At 37.6% G+C, this 20538-nt stretch overlaps 1 protein-coding gene across 3 annotated transcripts in view; it reads right to left on the minus strand.

Annotated features, from left to right (window-relative positions):
• Window positions 1-20538, minus strand: part of LOC127880592 (uncharacterized) — a 232727-nt gene that overhangs the window by 164254 nt on the left and 47935 nt on the right. The window contains exons 3-10 of one of the 3 annotated variants that reach the window (XM_052427911.1): window positions 20004-20359; window positions 18759-18824; window positions 17327-17489; window positions 15485-16434; window positions 10726-11250; window positions 6048-6174; window positions 1596-3573; window positions 1-178 (exon numbers count right to left, since the gene is read on the minus strand). The exon at window positions 1-178 is cut by the window's left edge and continues 32 nt beyond it. In XM_052427911.1, coding sequence (XP_052283871.1) covers window positions 20013-20359 — 347 coding nt within the window. In that variant the 3' untranslated portion in view covers window positions 1-178; window positions 1596-3573; window positions 6048-6174; ... (3 more) ...; window positions 18759-18824; window positions 20004-20012. Of the gene's footprint in view, window positions 179-1595; window positions 3574-6047; window positions 6175-8860; window positions 8942-9086; window positions 10198-10725; window positions 11251-15484; window positions 16435-17326; window positions 17490-18758; window positions 18825-20003; window positions 20360-20538 lie in introns of all 3 variants that reach the window. The other 2 variants (XM_052427910.1, XM_052427909.1) reach the window with 2 other exon arrangements.

Raw genomic sequence — 20538 nt, forward strand, 5'->3', positions numbered from 1 at the left:
AGAAAGTATGAAGCCCCAGGTTCAGTGTGGCTCCACCCTGCGGGTAGGACTAGTTGAGCATTGGCCCCAAGGTCCTGGGCCAGGAAGTGTCACTGGGCCCTGGGCCCAGCTAACCAGACAGCCTGTTGTTCAGCTAGGTACCGATCTCTGATTGCATGGGTTCCTGTAGGAAAAGGCTCTAAAAACAAAATCCAGAAATTTAAATAAATATTGAAAATAAATGAAGAAAATAATTTTGAAATGAGCTGATGGCTTTTACATAATTATTTTTCTAAAATTAAATATAATTTAACAACTCTATTAAAGCAGATTTTTTCTTCAACGATAAACTTTTGGTTCAGGGGCTGAATTTCGGTCGAAAATATACAAAACTTAATGCCCTGACCTTCTATGATTAAAATTGATATCAGATCAAGTGCTATTTGCATTTTATTTACTAAGTGTGATCAATTTAAAAGCACATAATTCCCATTTGATGCTAGGAACTTTTCAGGCACATAAAATACTGATGTTAAGTGTAGTATACGAGCCTCATTCTGGGAAAATAGGGCTTAATGTATGTGCAGTCTGCACAGGCTAATCTGGGATGACACTTATATAGGGCTTAATGTATGTGCAGTCTGCACAGGCTAATATGGGATGACACTTTAATAGGGCTTGATGTACGTGCAGTCTGCACAGGCTAATCTGGGATGACACTTTAATAGGACTTAATGTATGTGCAGTCTGCACAGGCTAATCTGGGATGACACTTTTATAGGACTTAATGCATGTGCAGTCTGCACAGGCTAATCTGGGATGACACTTTAATAGGGCTTAGTGTATGTGCAGTCTGCACAGGCTAATCTGAGAAGACACTTTAATAGGACTTAATGTATGTGCAGTCTGCACAGGCTAATATGGGATGACACTTTAATAGGACTTAATGTATGTGCAGTCAGCACAGTGTAATATGGGATGACACTTTAATAGGACTTAATGTATGTGCAGTCTGCACAGGCTAATCTGGGATGACACTTTTATAGGACTTAATGTATGTGCAGTATGCACAGTATAATATGGGATGACACTTTAATAGGACTTTATGTATGTGCAGACTGCACAGGCTAATATGGGATGACACTTTAATAGGACTTAATGTATGTGCAGTCTGCACAGTATAATATGGGATGACACTTTAATAGGACTTAATGTATGTGCAGTCTGCACAGGATAATCTGGGATGACACTTTTATAGGACTTAATGCATGTGCAGTCTGCACAGGCTAATCTGGGATGACACTTTAATAGGGCTTAGTGTATGTGCAGTCTGCACAGGCTAATCTGAGATGACACTTTAATAGGACTTAATGTATGTGCAGTCTGCACAGGCTAATATGGGATGACACTTTAATATGACTTAATGTATGTGCAGTCTGCACAGGCTAATCTGGAATGACACTTTAAAAGGACTTAACGTATGTGCAGTCTGCACAAGCTAATCTGGGATGACACTTAAATAGGACTTAATGTATGTGCAGTCTGCACAGTATAATATGGGATGACACTTTAAGCACATACATGAAACCCCATATCCCAGATGAAGGCTCTTATACTAATTGTTGTTCTTGTTGCTGCTTCTGCTGCGACCAGGCCAAAGACAGAGATGAAGCCCCGACGCCAAATTGCCATCCCAAAGCCGGAAATTCCTGACAACAACTGTTGTTGAATTGCGTCAATCGCAGACAGCTAATCTGGAGTAAGGCTCATATTATTGGAAAGCAACATATCCAGGTCAGTCACATTAACAGACGAGTCACGCAGAGCCTGCTCTCTGTTGGATCAGATCATTTCAGTTTGAGCGACTCGTTCGGAACAATGTGTCGATGCCAAGTTACGCTGTTGGAAGCGTTGATGTAGCCAACTTGGGAGATGTTTATAAGAGGCTTTCTACATGTAGGCTGATGCAAGACAAAGTGAATTTCTTTACTTAGTTGTTGTACTTGTTCCCAAACTAGGTCAGAATTGTCTTGGACTTTCACTTAAACGACGTTTGTTTTGTTGTCTAATAATGTTTGCTAAAAAGGAAATGACAAGCAAACTTAACCCTAATTTTTTTAGTGACAAATGAATATGCACTGTAACAAATTACTTTACACACCTGTTTTTTTAATGCCAAACATTTCATCTATTATTGATATTAAGGATATCGTAATTAGAACTCAGAATAGCAATGTATCAATATGTTACGAGCACAAACTTTTAATTGAAATTTTGGTGTTTTAAACCGCAAAACATTCATGGTAAAGTACACTGTGTTGCAATGTGTGATATTGCAAAGGGCTGAGTTTGAGTTTTGATAAACTTCAGGTTGAGAGTTGAAAGGATTACTGGACCACACAACACAACTGCTGTCATTTTTCAAAGTCTTCTTTTGCATCGCTTCAATGCGAGGACCTTTGGGCTCTGAGTGGGAAGTGCTCATAACAAAACCAGACGTGTTCACTCTTAGCAACTTGTTAACAATAATAGGCAAAATTCCATCTGATGCACACCCCATGGATGTATTGTGCTCTGAGTGTTCACAACCAAGTCATTACTGCCTTTTTTTGTCAGCATGGAAGTATCGTGCTCAAGGTGTACACAACCAAGTCATTACTGCCTTTCTTTGTCAGCATGGATGTATCGTGCTCTGGGTGTTCACAACCAAGTCATTACTGCCTTTTTTTGTCAGCATGGATGTAGCGTGCTCAAGATGTTCACAACCAAGTCATTACTGCCTTTTTTGTAAGCATGGATGTAGCGTGCTCTGGGTTTTCACAACCAAGTCATTACTGCCTTTCTGTGTCAGCATGGATGTATCGTGCTCGACGTGTTCACAACCAAGTCATTACTGCCTTTCTGTGTCAGCATGGATGTATCGGGCTCTGGGTGTTCACAACCAAGTCATTACCGTCTTTCTGTGTCAGCATGGATGTATCGTGCTCTGGGTATTCACAACCAAGTCATTACTGCCTTTCTTTGTCAGTAATATTGCAAAAAGTCCGTTCTATTGATATTTTGGCCGCTGAGAGGACAATCTGGGGAAGTCCGTAACCCCACTGTTGCCAAACTATCAACAGCAGAAGTATCCCACTAGGAGAGCTTACGATTTTGTTGTTCCTTGATTTTCTCCCGTTCAACTTATGTTTGTCCCATAAAGATTGGAACAAGTTATTACACTTTTATTCTTCATGATATTTGTTGTGATGTCTAACAGCAGCAACTGACTGTTAGCGTTACCATAACTACTGCTATAACTTTTCGTGTCTGTAAAACTCGTCCCTCTCAGGCCCACGCGGAACTCTAGCTTAACAAAACTACCCAGGCTTATGTGTGGACAAGTTGACGTGGGCATTGCATTTGTTCAGAACAGAATCATGCTCAGAATTTCCTGCAGAACGGAGTTGTTCAACGATGCTGAATTTTTGAGTCAGGAGGTCAAGAGGGAGAAGTTAGAAGTCAGGGGAGGGGAAGGGTCATTCTGGACTGGGGCTCCTGCAGGCGGGACTCGTGCGGTTGCTGGGCAAACTCAATATCAATGCTGGTGCTCTGCTGAAAACAACAACACAGTGGGTGATAGGAACTTGTAACAAATTATATTATTATCTATAGCAAACTATGCCTCTTGACAGGTTGTGAAGGTTTTGAACAGCATGAATTTCAAATCTTGCATTTTATTGGTTCCTTGTCCTTAATAGCATGAAAATAAATACAATTAAGTCATTTTGTATTAAAACAAGAAAAGTGTTGGCTAATGCTATACTTATCTGTACATTTATATCTATTATCTTTACTCCATTTTCAGAGATGTATTTTCATAAGCCAATATGCGTATCACTAATGTTAGAAAGTGTTGTCCCAGATTAGCATGTGAAATTCACATAAGCTAATAAGGGAGGGTACTTTCTGACTAGACTGGGTTTTCATAAAGAGGATTATTTGTTCAATGAAAAATACCTTTAAGAGGAAAGTGTTGTCCATGATTAGCCTGTGTGAACTGCACAGGCTTATCTGTGACAACAATTTAAGCACATGCATTAGGCCCCATTTTTCCACATCACAGCTTATTTATCTATTAGCCAATTTTTTGCTGCATAACAAAAAGAAAGAAAACCATATGGTTAAACATTTATTTTTTTTGTACTTATTCTATTAATCAGGTCAACACTGCACCAAGGCCTTTTTTCAAGACACTAGGCATAAATGGGTTAATAGTCCTTGTAAATTTAACTTAAATGGGAAATTTGTTAGCTTTTGGGGTAATACCGTGAATTCTTTTTCTCAGCAAAGTAAGAAACTAGAAATGGCGCGGCAGAGGCCGACGCGTATCCCCACGCCGAATGTTTGACCTAGGTGTGCCCCAGGGTTGGTAATGGGGCCATGCATAGCTGAGATTGACCGTATTGTCATAAGAGAAGTTCATCATCAATTAGAAGTGAATTGGTGTAGAAATGAAGAAGTTATAGTAAAAGGCAATTTTGGGTGGGTGTGACATATGTGGGCAGGGCGCCCCAGGGTTGGTAATTGTGCCATGCATAGTTGAGATTGACCGTATTGTCATAAGAGAGGTTCAGTATCAATTTGAAGTGAATCGGTGTAGAAATGAAGAAATTATAGTAAAAGGCAATTTTGGGTGGGTGTGGTCTATGTGGGCGGGGCGCCCCAGGGTTGGTAATGGGGCCATGCATAGTTGAGATTGACTGTATTGTCATAAGAGAAGTTCAATATCAATTTGAAGTGAATCGGTGTAGAAATGAAGAAATTATAGTAAAGGCAATTTTGGGTGGGTGTGGTCTATGTGGGCGGGGCCCCAGGGTTGGTTTTGGGGCCATGCATAGTTGAGATTGACCCTAATGTCATAAGAGAAGTTCAGTATCAATTTGAAGTGAATCCGTGTAGAAATGAAAAAATTATAGTAAATGGAATTTTTTGGTGGGTGTGGCCTATGTGGGCGGGCGCCCCAGGGTTGGGATTGGGGCCATGCATAGTTGAGATTGACCCTAATGTCATAACAAAAGTTCAGTATCAATTTGAAGTGAATCCGTGTAGAAATGAAAAAATTATAGTAAATGGAAATTTTTGGTGGGTGTGGCCTATGTGGGCGGGGCGCCCCAGGGTTGGGAATGGGGCCATGCATGGTTGAGATTGACCGTATTGTCATAGGTGAGGTCCAGTATCAATTTGAAGTGAATCGGTGTAGAAATAAAGAAGTAAATGTAAAATAACCTAAAAAAATGAGTGATAATTTCTGACGCGGCCCCACCCCAACCCCTATAACTTTTTACCCAGGGGTCAGATCAAAATTCCAAATAGTGCAGGGTCGCACATATGCTCATAGCTACCATGTGTGTAAATTTCAAGGTTCTAGTGCTTTTAGTGTAGGAGGAGATAGTGGCCAGGACGGACGGACAGACGGACAGACGGACGGACAGACGGACGGACGGACGGCGGAGATCACCACAATATCCCCACCTTTTTTTCAAAAAGCGTGGGGATAAATAGATATGTTTACGAGCACCTGTGGAAACATGTAAACTTCCTCACTCCAGGACCACGGAAAACAATAACTGACTGTCTTACCCCAAAAGCAAAAAAATTTTCCGTTTATTTATTGCTTTTGAATATTCTCAATAATGGCATCAGTTATATTAGAAGTCAATCAATGTTGTTTGATTAAAACAATATTTAAGAAATAAAGTATGTTTGATGGATCTTCATACAAATGAGATATAAACTAAACACTTGATACAAACATTATATGTCCCTTTGGGACTTAAATAAGGAAGAAAGGAAGGACAGGGAGAATTACAGACAAGGACAAATTTGTATGCTCCCACTCCCACCAAGCCCTTTCAAGGCAATACAAATGGCAGCTATTATAAATAGTTTACAATTACATAAATGATTTGTTTTAGTTAGCAGTAAGAATATAGTTTTATTAATATTAAACACACACAAACTATTTTCATTGACATTTGGAGTAAAACACTACACATTATACATGGTAAATTACATTACCAACATACCTTAATGACGAGGTAGTCTTGGCCCCTGGCCAAGAAAGTATGGAGCCCCGGATTCAGAGTGGCTTCATCCTGTGGGTAGTACTATTTGAACATTTGTCAAAAGGTCCTGGACCAGGAGGAACAGGCTCTTAAAACAAAATGCAGGAATTAAATTAAATATTGAAAATAAATGAAGAAAATAATATTTAAATGTGCTGAATGCATTTAAATATTTTTTTACTCAAATTAAAGAGAATTCAACAATTCGATTTAAGCAGATATTTTAATTATGCAAGGAGAAACTTTTGGTTCAGGGTTTGAATTTTGGCCCAAAAATAGACAAAACTATGTTCTGACCTTCTATGACTAAAACTGATATCAGATCAACTTTTATTTATTATTTATTTTCCAAGTTTGATAAATTTAAAAACGTGAATTCACATTTGATGTTAGGAGCTTTTCTTCAATCAGGCAGAAAAAGGACTGACGTTAAGTGAACTATATGAGCCTCATTCTTGGAAAATAGGTCTTGATGTATGTGCAGTCTGCACAGGCTAATCTGGGATGACACTTTAATAGGACTTAATGTATGTGCAGTCTGCACAGGCTAATCTGGGATGACACTTTAATAGGACGTAATGTATGTGCAGTCTGCACAGGCTAATCTGAGATGACACTTTAATAGGACTTAATGTATGTGCAATCTGCACAGGCTAATCTGGGATGACACTTTAATAGGACTTAATGTATGTGCAATCTGCACAGGCTAATCTGGGATGACACTTTAATAGGACTTGATGTATGTGCAATCTGCACAGGCTAATCTGGGATGACACTTTAATAGGGCTTAATGTATGTGCAGTCTGCACAGGATATTCTGGGATGACACTTAAATAGGACTTGATGTATGTGCAGTCTGCACAGGATATTCTGGGATGACACTTAAATAGGACTTGATGTTTGTGAAGTCTGCACAGGATATTCTAAGATGACACTTAAATAGGACTTAATGTATGTGCAGCCTGCACAGGCTAATCTGGGATGACACTTTAATAGGACTTAATGTATGTGCAGTCTGCACAGGCTTATTATGGGATGACACTTTAATAGGACTTAATGTATGTGCAGTCTGCACAGGCTAATCTGGCATGACACTTTAATAGGGCTTAATGTATGTGAAGTCTGCACAGGCTAGTCTTGGATGACACTTTAATAGGACTTTATGTATGTGCAGTCTGCACAGGCTAATCTGGGATGACACTTTAATAGGGCTTAATGTATGTGAAGTCTGCACAGGCTAATATGGGATGACACATTAATAGGTCTTAATGTATGTGAAGTCTGCACAGGCTAGTCTTGGATGACACTTTAAAAGGACTTTATGTATGTGCAATCTGCACAGGATATTCTGGGATGACATCTTAATAGGACTTGATGTATGTGCAATCTGCACAGGCTAATCTGAGATGACACTTTAATAGGACTTTATGTATGTGCAGTCTGCACAGGCTAATATGGGATGACACTTTAATAGGGCTTAATGTATGTGAAGTCTGCACAGGCTAGTCTTGGATGACACTTTAAAAGGACTTTATGTATGTGCAATCTGCACAGGATATTCTGGGATGACACTTTAAGCACATACATGAAGCCCAGTATCCCAGAACACTGCTAAGATACTACTTATGGGTTCTTGTTGCTGCTGCTGCTTTGACCGGGCCATAGACAGAGATGGAGCGAGTCCCAACGCCAAAGTTGTCTCCTCAAACCCGGGAATTCTCAACAACAACTGCTGTTAAATGGTGTCAATCGCATACTGGCATAAAGTTCACATTATTCGAGAGCAACTTATCGAGGTCAGTCGCAATAAGGAACAAGTCATGCAACGCCTGCTCTATCTGTTGGATCAGATAGTTTCTGTTTAAGCGACTCGTCTGGAACAATTTGTCGATTCACAGCATTAAATTGTTGCTAAGTAAAATCGATGCTGGGATGGCATTATTTAAAATTTTAACAAATTTCATATAAATATAACACAGATGTGTAGTATATATTTTTTGTCATTTTCCTCTCTGCTTTATTTGCACTGTTTGGTTTTGGAATTTCCGATTTACAAAAATGACTATAAGGTGGTATATTTATGCCCTGAGGGCATATTATATTTTTTCAGCAGTGCTCCCTTTAAAATGTAAGTTGGGATTGATACCACTGGATTTTTTGCTCACTTTTGGGGCAGATTTCCAATCTCAACAAGGGCTGTTTGTAAAACATGCATGCCCCCCCATATGGGCTCTCCGTTGTAGTGAGAGCCATTGTGTGAATATGTTTTTTGTCACTGTGACCTTGACCTTTGACCTAGTGACCTGAAAATCAATATGGGTCATCTGCCAGTTATGATCAATGTACCTATGAAGTTTCATGATCCTAGCCATAAGCATTCTTGAGTTATCATCCAGACACCATTTTACTATTTCGGGTCACCGTGACCTTGACCTTTGACCTGGTGACCTGAAAATCAATAGGGGTCATCTGCGAGTCATGATCAATCTACCTATCAAGTTTCATGATCCTAGGAATAAGCGTTCTTCAGTTATCATCCGGAAACCATTTTACTATATCGGGTCATCGTGACCTTGACCTTTGACCTAGTGACCTGAAAATCAATAGGGGTCATCTGCGAGTCATGATCAATCTACCTATCAAGTTTCATGATCCTAGGCCTAAGCGTTCTTGAGTTATCATCCAGAATCCATTTTACTATTTCGGGTCACTGTGACTTTGACCTAGTGACCTCAAAATCAACAGGGGTCATCTGCGAGTCCTGATTAATCTACCTATCAAGTTTCATGATCCTAGGCCTAAGCGTTCTTGAGTTATCATCCGGAAACCATTTTACTATTTCGGGTCACTGTGACCTTGACCTTTGACCTAGTGACCTCAAAATCAACAGGAGTCATCTGCGAGTCCTGTTTAATCTACCTATCAAGTTTCATGATCCTAGGCCTAAGCGTTGTTGAGTTATCATCCGGAAACCATTTTACTATTTCGGGTCACTGTGACCTTGACCTTTGACCTAGTGACCTGAAAATCAATAGGGGTCATCTGCGAGTCATGATCAATCTACCTATCAAGTTTCATGATCCTAGGCCTAAGCATTCTTGAGTTATAATCCGGAAACCATTTTACTATTTCGGGTCACCGTGACCTTGACCTTTGACCTAGTGACCTCAAAATCAATAGGGGTCATCTGCAAGTCATGATCAATGTATCTATGAAGTTTCATGATCCTAGGCCAAAGCGTTCTTGAGTGATCGTCTGACAACCACCTGGTGGACGGACCGACAGACCGACCGACAAACCGACGGACCGACAGACCGACATGAGCAAAGCAATATACCCCCTCTTCTTCGAAGGGGGGCATAAAAAGTATACTGTAGTTTTTTTTCATTCAAATGTAGAGCCTTAAAGGGACCCATTCCTAATTGAAAAAAGTAAATATTTTCCCAAATTTGACCTAAAATCTCCCTATCGTACGTTTCTTTTGTTAAGAAATTTTTTAAAGTATATAATATATGTTTCATGAAGATATGCACCTCTAAAATTCATTAATGTTCATCTTGTTGGTTAATAATATTTGCAAAGAAGGAAAAATTTACGTTTGATACTATTCAATTTTTAATGTGAAACTGTAGAATTTTTAATTTGAGACAATCTAATTTTTAATGTGACACTATGTTAGAGTATACCATGTTTAACACGAGTCAAGCAATTTTAAATGTGAAACTCTACAACTTTAAATGTAAAACATTTTCTAACTTTAAAGTTTAAGATTATCAACTGTATGGCATATCATAAGAATCAATAGATATGAGTTTAATACTGTCAGTGTATGAGTACTTGATCACACACGTTGTTTTCTATTGATTAGACAGACATGCAGAAATACAGATGGACGTCTATGGTTAATTCAGTATATGATACTCTATCTTGCTAACAGGGCCTTCATAATTGTACGTGTTAATATTGCATATTCTGCTTAAAACTATTCACTGTAAGTGATATTGAATCTATACTACCGTAATAAATCTAAGTTTTCAGACAGTTAAACAGAATAAAAATAAATGTTTGTCCAAAAATGTTGATATCAAACATACTCCAAAACTGCAGGTGTCTGAAAATATAGAAACAAAAAATAATGTGGTGAAAATTTAGAGAAACTTAAAATATTGCAAGGACGATCAGATAATATAATGCAATATATAAAGCGACCTATGTATCAATGACTAATACAACATGATTGTTATATACCACGTCAAAGCTATGCTACCTTAACCCTTAACCTACAATGATATAGAACAAAAAGTAAAAACATTAAACATACTGCTTACTTCATACGATATCAGTTAAAAGGCTGTTCGGTGTAGACATTTTCCATTACAGGTAAACACAGTTATATACCAATTCACGCAAAATGTAAAAACGGGGCATAATGCATGTGGCTAGTGTTGTCCCAGATATGCCTGTGCAGTCTGTACATCTTTTCAGTTATGATATTTCTGCTTTTATGGAATATTTTGTTAAAGGTTTATTCAGAAAGGGTTGCCTCTGATTTGCCTGAGCAAACTTTACATGATTTTCTGGGACAACACTATCCTCATGCATTAAGCCCTATTTTCCAAGAGCGAGGCGGAACTACTACCTGTTGTTGTTGTTAATGTTGCTGCTGCTTTGAATGGGATACAGACAGAGATGATGCAAGTCCAGATGCCAAATTCAACAAACCCAAAACCGGGCATGTCAGTAAACAGCTGCTGCTAAATGGCGTCAATCACAGACTGCTCCTCAGGCGTCAGGTTCACATTATTTCAGAGCAACATATGGAGGTCAGTCACATTTACAGAAAGTCACTTAACGCCTGCTCTATCTGCTGTGTAATGACAAATCTTTTCCACTTCAGCAACTCGTCTGGAACAAGTTGTCCATGTCCAGCATTGAATCGTTGCTAAGCAACATCAACGATGGGATGAAAGTCGGACTCATCAAGGCTCTGCTGTTTGAAGTGTTGCTGTAGCCAACATTGGAGAAGATGTGGCGTGCTAGGCTGATGCAAGGCGTCTTGGTACTTAATTTCTTGAGCAAGTTGTAGTATTTGTTAAAGAAAGGGGCGCGGATTGCCATCAACATTTACTTCAACGAGGTTTGTCTTGTTGGCTAATACTGTTTGCTGAAAAGGAAAACTTAACATGTGAGATAAAAAACTTCAAATGTGAGACTGCATTACTTTTAAAGGGGCAGTCCAACAGATTGGTACATTGACATAATTAAAAAAAGTTGTTTCAGATTCACAAATTTTCTTTTTTCATGATATTTTTGAGGAAATAGTAATACTGACAATTAACAATGCTTTTAAATGTCCATCATATGCATCTTTTGATGATTTGAAGACGAATTATAAAGCGTCGTGCGACGCGAAACGGTTGAATAATTTGGAAAGTTCTGTAACAGTTGTTGTAGTTATATTTTGGGAAACTACGAGGATTGCTTATATAGGTAAATATACATCCGCTCTGAGCATAAACATGGATGGTCGAGTGGTCTAGGCGGGAGACTTTTAACTCCAGGACTCCAGGGGTCAGTTGTTGGAGCCCTGTTGAGGGTTTTTTTTTTGCCCCAGCACTATTGTGGAGGACATATTGTCTTTGCCCTGTCTGTTGGTCTGTCTGTTGGTCTGTTGGTTTGCTCCAACTTTAACATTTGCCATACCTTTTGCAATAATAAAAGATAGCAACTTCATATTTGGCCTGCATGTGTATCACAGAGAGCTGCACATTTTGAGTTGTAAAAGATCAAGGTCAAGGTCATCCTTTAAGGTCAAAGGTCAAATATATGTCACTTTAGAAATATTGAAGCTAGCAACTTGATACTTGACATGCATGTGTTTCTCATTGAGCTGCACATTTTGAGTGGTGAAAGGTCAAGGTCATCCTTTAAGGTCAAAGGTCATATATATGAGGACATGTTTTTCTTTTATAAAGTTGTATACTTGTGTGTTTTTTCTGGAGATATTTGGGTCAAATGTTTAAATTTATCAACATAAAGCATTTAATGACATGCTTCATTCAATACATGCCAAAATCTGTTGGATGACCCCTTTAATATGAGATTGAGCAATACAACTTTAAATGTGACACTACACAACTTAAAATGTTAGACTGTACCCCTTTAAAAGTGAACATATACAACTTTACATTTGAGACTATAACAACTTTAAATGTGTGACTAAACAAATTAAAATGTTACACTGTACACCTTTAAAAGTGAAACTATACAAGTTTAAATGTGAGACTATACAATGTTAAATGTGATACTTTTTTCAACTTTAAATGTGAGACTATACAACTGTATAGCATATCTTATGAAACAAATAGATGTGAGTTGAATACTGTAAGTGGATGAGTACTTGATCACACACGTTTGGCTATGGATTAGACACAGATACAGAAATACAGATGGATGTCTGTGGTGAATTCAGTGTACCACATTCTATCTTGCTACCTTGCTACAGGGGACTTTTATACTTTTAATAGTCATTATTGCCTATTCTGGTTAAAACTATGCAATATAAGTGATATTGTAAAGATACAACATGTAGTTATACAGTGTATCTACATTATATGCCATCTTTTTGTAGGACACATCTTAGATTTAAAGTTTCACTTCTAGTGTTGAAATTGTGTGCATTGGGATATAAAAGCAATATAGCACCATTGTTTCTCGCAAACATCTGGGCTCTGATTTAAACTATAATCAAATCCAATTACAATCCAAAAGCTGTATGGAAAACATTGACTTCACTAAGGTACAATAGTAATGATTAGCGTTAATTGTTTACATCTGTATTATCCGTTGTGTGTGTTTTTAGGGGTGTTGCAGCCAAATTGCGGATCTGGATCAAAGACAATAACGCTTTATGCTCAACAACTGACTGATATACATTCTGAATTTTAATTACAAAGAAATAAAACAAGTATTAATGTGTGTTTGATTGTTTGCGTTTACGTACATTTACTATTATCTAATGTTTGTGTATCAATTCAAATTTGTTTAATTCATTGACATTATTGTCTGATATACATGTAGTTAAACATTCTGTAATAAATTGCCATAAATTATATTCAATTATAGGATATATATTCAGGGATCATATTTTTTTCGGTTTTGTCGGTCCTAGACCGATTGGGGTCATGAAAGACCGATTGAAAATCCCAAACAGTCGGTCCGATTCTGTTTGCTATTAATAATCCCATGTCATGAAATCGATTACACAGTGTACTTGCTAACACACCCTGATGACATTCTTATCTCGATTAGATGTGATAAACTATTCGCTGCAGTCTCTAAACCGGTCAGGGCCGGTTTATTGCACGTCAGACCAAGAATCAAAAACTTGTGAACAGCGGATTAAAGACGCATCCGAAAAGACGCGTCTGAATGCACACGCTGTAACTAAACGAAACATGCCAATACATTTTCCACCAGCGTAATTATCGGGTAATATAATTATGAATGAAAGTCGCGGATCTGATCGACAGAACAGCCGAAAGTTATTTTTATGGGCGGAACTTCACATAAAATAGTACACAAGAAAAATAATATACATTGAATAAATCTTTAGTAAAACCGTGTTAGAATAGAAATAATTCGTGTACTTTTTACTTTGTTGTTGAATAACTCACGACCGGAAAATTAGATGCGTGGTTTCAAATGCTTCGCTCTCGTGATTATATCCCTACGCATCTAAACAATCGGACGTGGGTTATTTGACAACAAATTATTTCTTAATTATTTCATTTGTTGTTGTCAGTAGCCAACCTACGCACAGACATTTGTTTGGTTCAGTTCATGTTTGTAAGATATTATCGAGTCGACAACAATTTAAAACATCGGTATATACTTACACAGGTTAATAATATCGACAACAATGAAAAAAGTCTGATAAAACAGCACACGAAACAACAATGAAATACCAAATGCTAAAACCAGTTAAGAAAACTGGTTTCGTTTTTTAAAAAAATGCCTAAGGGAATTTTACTTGTACATGTATTATACCACCTTCATGAATGGCAAAATCAATGGTATATATTTTAACGTAATTTGTCATGATTTCGGATACACATTTTCGGATACTTTTCCCCATTTATATCCGGACCGATTGATGTTGCGGGAAAATATGATCCCTGTATATATTAATATTAGAACAAGGGACAAAATTGTCACAAAACCAGGTTTTCATTGTGAACAAAAATCTGATAAAGGGAGACAACTCAAACTGAACTTTTGAAATGAACAAACAAAATTAACCCCCTTTGTTAGTTTGTTTTAAAATAAATCTATTTTTAGTCGTGGCGACCTTGACATTGGAGATATTGACGTGATTCTTTCTTGCGACACACCGTCCCATGATGGTGAACAAATGTGCCAAATGATTTTAAAATCTCATAATGAATGACATAGTTATAGCCCAGACAAGCTCATTTATGGCTATTTTTTACCTTTGAACTCAAAGTGTGACCTTGACCTTGGAGATATTGATGTAATTGTTTCGCGTGACACACGGTCTAATGATGGTTAACAAATGTGCCAAATGATTTTAAAATCTCACAATGAACGACTAAGTAATGGCCCGGACAAGCTTGTTCCGCCTGCCCGCCAGCCCGCCAGCCAGCCAGCCAGCCAGCCAGCCAGCCAGCCCGCCCGCATTCGCCAATCTAATAACCAGTTTTTTCCTTCGGAAAACCTGGTTAAAAATGGTATGTAAACAGTTATTCAGTCCCACCAATCAGCTTCATTCATAACAATGAACTTGTTAATGGCATACAGTAAGGAAGGGCTAGTAACGACAGTGACCAATAACACAAAAAAAATTAACCTGATAATAAAAGACTAGTGAATTTACATGTGCTAAACATGGTCTACCTCTTGCAAGTTACTCTCAAGGGTTTTCCCATTTTTTCCACCGCAATTTATCGCGGAAATGTACTAAAAACAAACTGGGTATTTACTGACACAATTTTGTTAATTTTGTTTAATCATAAATTAATAAATTGAAGTGCTGATGAAATAGTCATTTTTCTTCAACACACAATTTCGAGCTGACGAAAATAAATGGTTTCACAGTTTTTGTGAAATAAACAACATAAACAATTTTTAAAACATCTATAACTTCAAAATAGTAATAACTTAGTGAAATAAGAATATTAAGCGAGTAATTCTTCTAAAAGACTTAGACATGCGCTAGAACTAGGGGCTAGCTCTGTGAAAAGTGTCCTTTTTTATGGCAAACTGTCAATTGGGAATTTTAACCAGTAATTATGTTAAAATATAGATGTTTTGAGAATAGAAATGGAACTGAATAATTAGCCCTAATTTTCAATATAAATAAAACTGTATGGTCTCACCTGAGGCTGAAGAAGGTGAGATGACATGCTTGCCTCGCTGATATTGCTGAGGGCCGAGTTTGAGTTCTACCTAATGTCGGGTTGAGAGTCAAAGGGCATACTGGACCACACAACAAAACTGCTGTTCTACCTTATGTCAGGTTGAGAGTCAAAGTGCATACTGGACCAAACAACAAAACTGCTAGCCTCGCTGATATTGCTGAGGGCCGAGTTTGAGTTCTACCTTATGTCGGGTTGAGAGTCAAAGGGCATACTTGACCACACAACAAAACTGCTGTCATTTTTCAAGCTTTATCTAGTGTCTATTCAATGCGAGGCCGTTTTGTCTTGGAGTGTGAAGTGCTTGTAACAACCCTGATGGATGCACCTTAAGCACCTTGTTAATGATGATGGGCAGAATTTGCGCCTGAACCACACTCGATGTATTCATCATGCTATGAGTGTTCATAACAAAGTTTTTTTGTCAGCAACTGCGTAAAAAGCACGTTCGTTTTGAACATTTTGGACGCATTAGAGGACAAATCAGGATGGTCCATTATGCTTCTACTATTGAAATCAGAAGTAGCCCCTGTGGATAGCTAATGCTTCCAATTTTCACTCTTTAACTGTTTCTTGATTTTCTCCCATTATTCGCTGTTGCTCTGTTAGTCCCACAAAGCATGTAACAAGGTTTCCAACTTTTTATTTTTCGGCTCTGGAGCTTAACAAACTACTCAGACTCGAGTGCTGATCGATCGACACAGAGACGGCAGTTGTTGACAACAGCTTGTGAAAACTCAACTTGCTCAGACATTCCAGCAGAATGGTATTGTTCAAAGAAGCTTTGAGGCAGGAGGTCAAAGGGGTGGAGCGATGGGTCATGGGAGGGGAAGGGTTGTCCTGGACTGAGGCTCCTGGGGGTCCGACTGGTGCTGTTGCCACGTCAACTCGATAACAATGCTCATGCTCACCTGAAATCAACAGCACCATGTGTGATATGAAACATTAACAAAAAAGTTCATAGAACACTCTATAACAAACTATGCCTCTTTATTGGAAAGGATGTGAAGGTTTTCAACAGATACATTTCATTCTCATCAATTTTTAATCAGGCATTGCATTGGTTCCTTGCCCAAAAAAGCATGACAATTTGTTCAATCCAATCATTTCGTATTAAAACATTAAAAGTGTTGGTCAATGTTATATTAACCTGTAAATTCATAATAACAATTTTTTCACAACTTGAAGAGATGTCATTTCGAAAACTAATATGCAGCTCATATTAATTGTTGTCGTCTCAAATAAGCATGTCAAGTCCACATAAGCTAATCAGGTAGGACACTTTCCCACTAGACTGGAGTTTTATAAAAAGGACAATTCCTTTCAACGAAAAATACCTTTGAAGAGGAAAGTGTTGTCCCTATTAGTCTGTGCACTTTGCAGACGAATATGGAATAACAATTCGAGTACATGCATTAAGCCCCAATTTCCCACAGCACGACTCATTTATTTGTGTTTGCCAGTTCTGTCCTGCATAACAACACAAATATTATGGAAAATGTAATGTTTTCTTATGATACTTAGCTTTTAAAATGCCCCAAAGGTGTTTTATTTTAGATACATGTTTCAATAGACAAACATTTAAAAGTAAATCAACAAACAGTGGCAGACATAATTAGAAGGCAACTAAAAGGCAACAACTCACTGCTTGTGCAGATCTACAGTTATATCCCTTGTTAGTGTCAGCTTCATGAACTTAATAACAACAAGGGCAACAACTCATTGTTGGTGCAGATCAAAAGTTCTCTCCCTTGTTAATGTCAGCTAAATTAATTAAACATTAACTTCAGGTAAACAACTCACTGCTGTTGCAGATCTTCAGTTCTCTCCCTTCCAAGTGTCAGCTAAAATGTCTTTCATGATGTGATCTTAAGACATGGAACGACCGCATCATCCCCCCTCATCACTGGACTGTGATACGGCTGAGCCTTTTCATCAGACAGTCATCTTCTGTGCTGAGCAGTTGCTGTAATGTGGAGGAAACCAATATGAAAAATATGTTTTTGTCACTGTGACCTTGACCTTTGACCTAGTGTTTGTAATGCTTTATTTTATTCATTTTTTCGTTTCTTAGTCAGGTGTATTCCTTAGTTTTAATACAATCTTAATATTTATTGCTGAATATTATAATTAGTAAAAAATTGCCATTCTACTAATCTGTGAACAAGTCCTAATACATGAATAGGTTATCTTCATACATTTTTTATTGTACATGCATTATTGCATTTTTTTCAAATAAATTTCGACTTAAGAACTCGAGCCTTGTTCTGGGAAAATTGGGCTTAATTCATGTGCATAAAGTGTCGTCCCATATAAGCCTGTGCTGTCCTCACAGGCTAACCTGGGACGACAATTTCAGCTAAGATTTGATTTTTGTTTAGAAGAAATTTCCTTTAAACAAAAATTCCTCAAAGCAGAAAATATTGTCCCTGAATTAATTTGAATGCATTAAGCCCCCTTTTCACAGAACAATGCTTAATTTGAATTCCATTTTGAAATTCTCTGTTACTCAGGTTTGGAAAGCCCCGATCTGAAGAAGGGTTTGCGTTATGGATTCTCAAGTAAAATAAGTCATTTTACCTTTTGTGAAATCGTATCAGTATTGTCCAATTCATCATTATTATTTTTAATACGGAGGTACACAGTCAAATCATTATTTTTATTGGGACATTATTGTGTATTGATTGTAAGGCTTTACAGATCCACAAATTTAACACAAACACACTGACACAAATTCCTCATTTATTTGTCCAAACTGAGCAATCCACGCTTAACTACTGTGTCCACGAAAGTCTTTTCAACCAGGAAATTTCATGCAGACAAATATGAATGGTTTACAGTTTACAAACAATTAAAAAGGATAGTTTACCTTATGTAAATTCATACTGTTCTTTTCCACCTCATCTGTTTTGCATTCATAATACATAGGAAATAAACAAGCATGCCTTTTCCTTGTACATTTATGGGCAAGTGAAACGGACCCATACGAATAGCGTTTTTCTTTTTTTAATAAGTGCCTTATGATTAATATATCTCAATTATATTTTAATTAAATCTAGAAAAGTATATTACTATCATACTATGATTTTATTTTCATAATTTGAAGTATTAGAAAGAGTTATATTATATTAGTTTTGCTGAAATCAATGAACTTTTCGCACAAAAAATGTCAAAATCGCATTTTTTTTCCCAAAGTAGCCAAGAAAAGGCCTTTCAATTAAAACATCTATTTTACCTTCTGCGTACTCAGGTCATTCTTGTCCACCACATCCTCATCATTGTTGTCCTGACTCAGCAGCCACTGGAAAAGCAGAATAGATTGATGTATTTATTGTATTTATATTTAGGACTCACACATATTTATATAAATGTAATAAAAAATAAATAACAAATGTTCAACAACATAAAATACGACAAATTAATAAATCTCACATTTAACAAGGTCTGTTCGTAAAACATGCATGCCCCGATATGGGCTGTCAGTTGCGGTGGCAGCCATCATGTGAATACATTTTTTGGCACTGTAACATTTAACCTAGTGACCTGAAAATCAATAGGGGTCATCTGCAAGTCATGATCAATGTACCTATGAAAATTCATGATCCTAGGCGTTAGCTTTCTTGAGTTATCATCCGGAAACCATTTTACTTTGTCAAGTCACCTTGACCTTTGACCTAGTGACCTGAAACTCAAAAGGGGTCATCTGCGAGTCATGATCAATGTACCTATGAAGTGTCATGATCCTAGGCATAAGCGTTCTTGAGTTATCATCCGGAAACCATTTTTCTAAGTTGAGTCACCGTGACCTTGACCTTTGACCTAGTGACCTGAAAATCAATAGGGGTCATCTGCAAGACATGATCAATGTACCTATTAAGTTTCATGATCCTAGACCTAAGCGTTCTTGAGTTATCATCCGGAAACCATCTGGTGGACGGACGGACATACGGACATATGTGCAAAACAATGTACCCCCTCTTCTTCGAAAGGGGGCATAAAAAGTGTTACCTATCTGTAAATATTGCGAAAAGTATTAATATATACTACTCGAAAGATTACTTAAACAATTTCATATTTTATAAATGAAAGTATTCATCCATTTACATTTCTTACATGGCATGGTATTTATAGAAATGAAAGTCTAAAAATAGCCCTAGTTGCTATGTACATGTGCATCTATATGTTAAAATTTCATGTGAAATGCTTTGTTTTTTCATGGAAAGTTTACAAGAACTAAAATTTAGGACCATAATGACAAAAACGTTATGACAACATAACATAATATGCATTACATCTAATGTTCCAACAAAAACCCTCACATTGCATAATCAGATAACAATATGTGCACATAAATTATTTGTATCTTTAACTACACACACAATGTTGTATTGTATGTAACATCACACACTACTATGTTCATATGCTTAACAACACATTGTCATTGAAATACTAATCACTAATTACAACAACTAATACATACATGTACACACTATTCCACTCTGAACACCTGGATGCTGTCCCCATGTCCCACAATGATGGATGATGTGGTGCTGCTGTAGCAGACTGACACTGGGAGCCTCACTCCATCCTCCTGAGTAGCAAGATTAGCCAGCTTACTCTCTCCCTCCCAGCCCACCTGTAGTACAGTGTCGGACATGTATCCACAGACCAGCACCTGGCCTGCAGGGGTCACATGTAGACCATGTGAGCCATGTAGTGCTGGGTCTGAGTATGTAGCCAGGAGTGTGCCATCCCTGGCCAGGGTGAGAAGCTTGTCCTGCCTGTAGCTGATGATGTACAGCCTGTCTCCTGTGGGACTCACAGCACACCTGTCTACTGCAAAACAGAGTAACATCAAGATATTGAATTACTGTTAATGTTAAATAATCTTATTAAACATACTGCAGTGATATTGTATTACGCATATGTTATTATAAAGAGGCCTTTACACATTTGAAATATATGCATACATTTCAATGATTCAATAGTTAAGCGTGACAATAAACTTCAGTAGC

The sequence above is a fragment of the Dreissena polymorpha genome, chromosome 5 (genome assembly GCF_020536995.1).
Source record: "Dreissena polymorpha isolate Duluth1 chromosome 5, UMN_Dpol_1.0, whole genome shotgun sequence".
Lineage (NCBI taxonomy): Eukaryota > Metazoa > Mollusca > Bivalvia > Myida > Dreissenidae > Dreissena > Dreissena polymorpha.